The sequence below is a fragment of the Habropoda laboriosa genome, unplaced genomic scaffold (assembly GCF_001263275.1).
Source record: "Habropoda laboriosa isolate 0110345459 unplaced genomic scaffold, ASM126327v1 scaffold155, whole genome shotgun sequence".
NCBI lineage: Eukaryota > Metazoa > Arthropoda > Insecta > Hymenoptera > Apidae > Habropoda > Habropoda laboriosa.
This window is the reverse complement of record NW_017100290.1, coordinates 193338-195966: the sequence shown is the minus strand read 5'-3', so window position 1 is coordinate 195966 and position 2629 is coordinate 193338. Positions and strand designations below refer to the sequence as shown.

The window sequence follows — 2629 nt, the reverse complement described above, 5'->3', positions numbered from 1 at the left end:
AAATAACAATACTAAGTTAGTCGACAGTCGGTTTTTTAGCAGACACCGAATCGTTGCTTTCGCTGTTACGTCTTTTCCTTTGGCCACGTTGTGCATTACGGCCTACAAAATAATTGTCACAAACTCAATATACGTTGCATTTTAACTGCATGTGAAATTTGTAACTATAGTACATTCAGAATATTTGAGATGTTTAACTCAGCGAGATCCAAAACTGATCTCTCGGTATTAGCATGGCATAGCATCATTATGAAAACGACAATAATGTGAAAAAAATTGTTTGGAGTTATTTACTATGTACTGACCTTTCTTCCCTTTCTTTCCTTTAGTATACTTTTGCCTAACATTTGTCATTTCTTCTTTCGCTTTCGCGAGATATTTCTCTTCTTCTTCACCTTCAAGGATACGACAAGTAACTTCTTTATCGCAAATTAATACCTTTTATCAGAATACAAAAATATAGATTGGTAAAACAAGCCAATATTGAAGATTAAGAGTGTATATAAAACAGATAAAAATATTTACTTTGCTATCTTTCATTTTATCAACCACTGCTTTTGCAGAATTTTCTCCCTGCAAACGAATCCATCCTTCCTTATCGCCTATTTTGAAATCAACAAATGCAATACTGGCATCTAATTCTCCTAAACGCTCTTTGATATCTTCCCTTGTACATTTCTCAGGTGCATCAGTAAAGTGGATCACGCAACCTTTAGGTAATGAAGAATCCTTTTCACTTTCATCATCTTCACCGCTCTCATCGTTTTTCTCTTTTGCCTAAGAACAATGAAAAATTCATACAATTTATTCAATTACTATAATAAATATAATAAATAATTGTCAACCTATCAAATAGCTACTTACTCACTGATTTCGATGCTCTTGAAATATGTTATCAAGGTCATTCTGAACTTTTTCCTATACATATAACGGGTGCTCGGTCTTAGTTTTACTTTTACATATTTTTGTGTATAACTTCAACAGTAAGCCCGAGCACCCATTATATGTATAGGAAAAAGTTCTTCAGAATAATGACCTTGACAACATATTTCAAGGGCATCGAAATCAGTGAAACGATAGCTATTCGACAGGTTCACCTAAGTAATTTTATTTATGCTAACAGATTCACTCTTCTTTGCTTTCATTTCTGATCTCTTTTGCCTTCTGTCTTCTTTTTCCTTTGCCTTCTCCAAACTGTAGTCAGCTCTATAATTCCAAAGAATTAATTTGAGCATATAAATCCAAGAGAACTTTTATGAGCAGCATATAATCTTATCAACTTACGACCACTTCTTTATCAGTTCAGTGTCTCCATATTTTACAGATTCCCTAGCCATAAAAGCTTTTGCATCCTCAAGAGTTTTAAACTGTACAAATATAGACCCTTTGAACTGCAGCTTTTTGTCTTTATCCTGATACTTCCTCATCTAGCAAACAAGAAAATAGTCTGAAAATCTAAACATTTTTCCACCAATTTTTTCCAAGCTTATCTGAATATTCCATTTCCATTAAACAAAAGTCAAATACTTACAATGATATTTTCAAATGGCTCATATGCACTGAAAAATGCTTTGAGTTTCTCAATGTTAATGTCCTTTAAAGGGAATCCCTTTATATAAGCTGTTCTAGCTTCCTGTGCCTTTCTATATTCTTCATTATACACTGGCAAAGGATGATTTGGAGAACGACGAATTTTTTTCTTGTCTTCAGATATTTCCATAAATTCACTGGATTCTATGGCCTTTAATATAACATCAATATCTTTACTTATAGAAGTCAACATTTTGAAATTTAACATAACAGACATTGGAACCCATCCATTGTCCAACTTGGTTTGTTCAATAAGGAATTTATCCCTTTGCATGTTCACATCTCCAAAATAAAACTGCAAATATGGAAATTTTTATTAATCAAGTTACATTATTGTTGCTAGTGCTATTGGAAGTTACAAACTTAAATATTTAATAGTATTTCTGTAAGAAGCTATATATATACATATCATATCATGAACTATACAAGAATGACCGTTCTATTTTAATTGTTGGTTACGTAGTAGAATAATACCTCGACTTGATTTTTTATTTTTTCCAACAGTTCACTAGATGGTTCTTTAGATGTTTCTTTGGCGGCACTTTCTTCGACCTTACAAACCGGCTTCTCATTTTTAACCTCATCGATAGCAGCGTCATTTGTTACAGGTTCAACTTTAATCTCTTCTTGACCATTCTCCATTTTTAGTGCTTTTTACTTGACACGTGTTTCCGTAAAATATGTATTTTAAAAACTTTTTATAACGTAAAAAGGATTCGGTTCGTTATGAAAATTGCACTCAAAACAGCATGACGCACACGTGCCCTTGCTTTTTCAGGAAACGGAAGTGAGTTGTTCCTAACGAAAACGATAATTTTACTATATGAAATTTGAAAATGGCCGTGTAAACATGCATTAGTTATATATAATCCAGCAAATTAATACAGAATAAAATTGTTTTCTTTTCATTATATTTATCTTCAATGAAAATAACATATAAAATACACTTAATAATCATATAGATGATATAATAAATAAAGCAAATAATTTTAAGAAACAGGTATTAAATATTACATTATATTTTTATTATTTAACAAAT

General features: G+C 31.5%; 1 protein-coding gene across 1 annotated transcript; it reads right to left on the bottom strand.

Annotated features, from left to right (window-relative positions):
• On the bottom strand, positions 1 to 2350 carry LOC108573806 (la protein homolog). Its single transcript, XM_017936283.1, has 7 exons — positions 2065 to 2350; positions 1532 to 1885; positions 1285 to 1427; positions 1122 to 1206; positions 526 to 777; positions 306 to 438; positions 1 to 102 (listed from the first exon to the last, which is right to left on the bottom strand). Exons 1-7 carry the CDS (start codon positions 2230 to 2232, stop codon positions 17 to 19), a joined length of 1221 nt encoding a protein of 406 aa, XP_017791772.1. The 5' UTR covers positions 2233 to 2350; the 3' UTR covers positions 1 to 16.
• Positions 2351 to 2629: the final 279 nt, after the last annotated feature.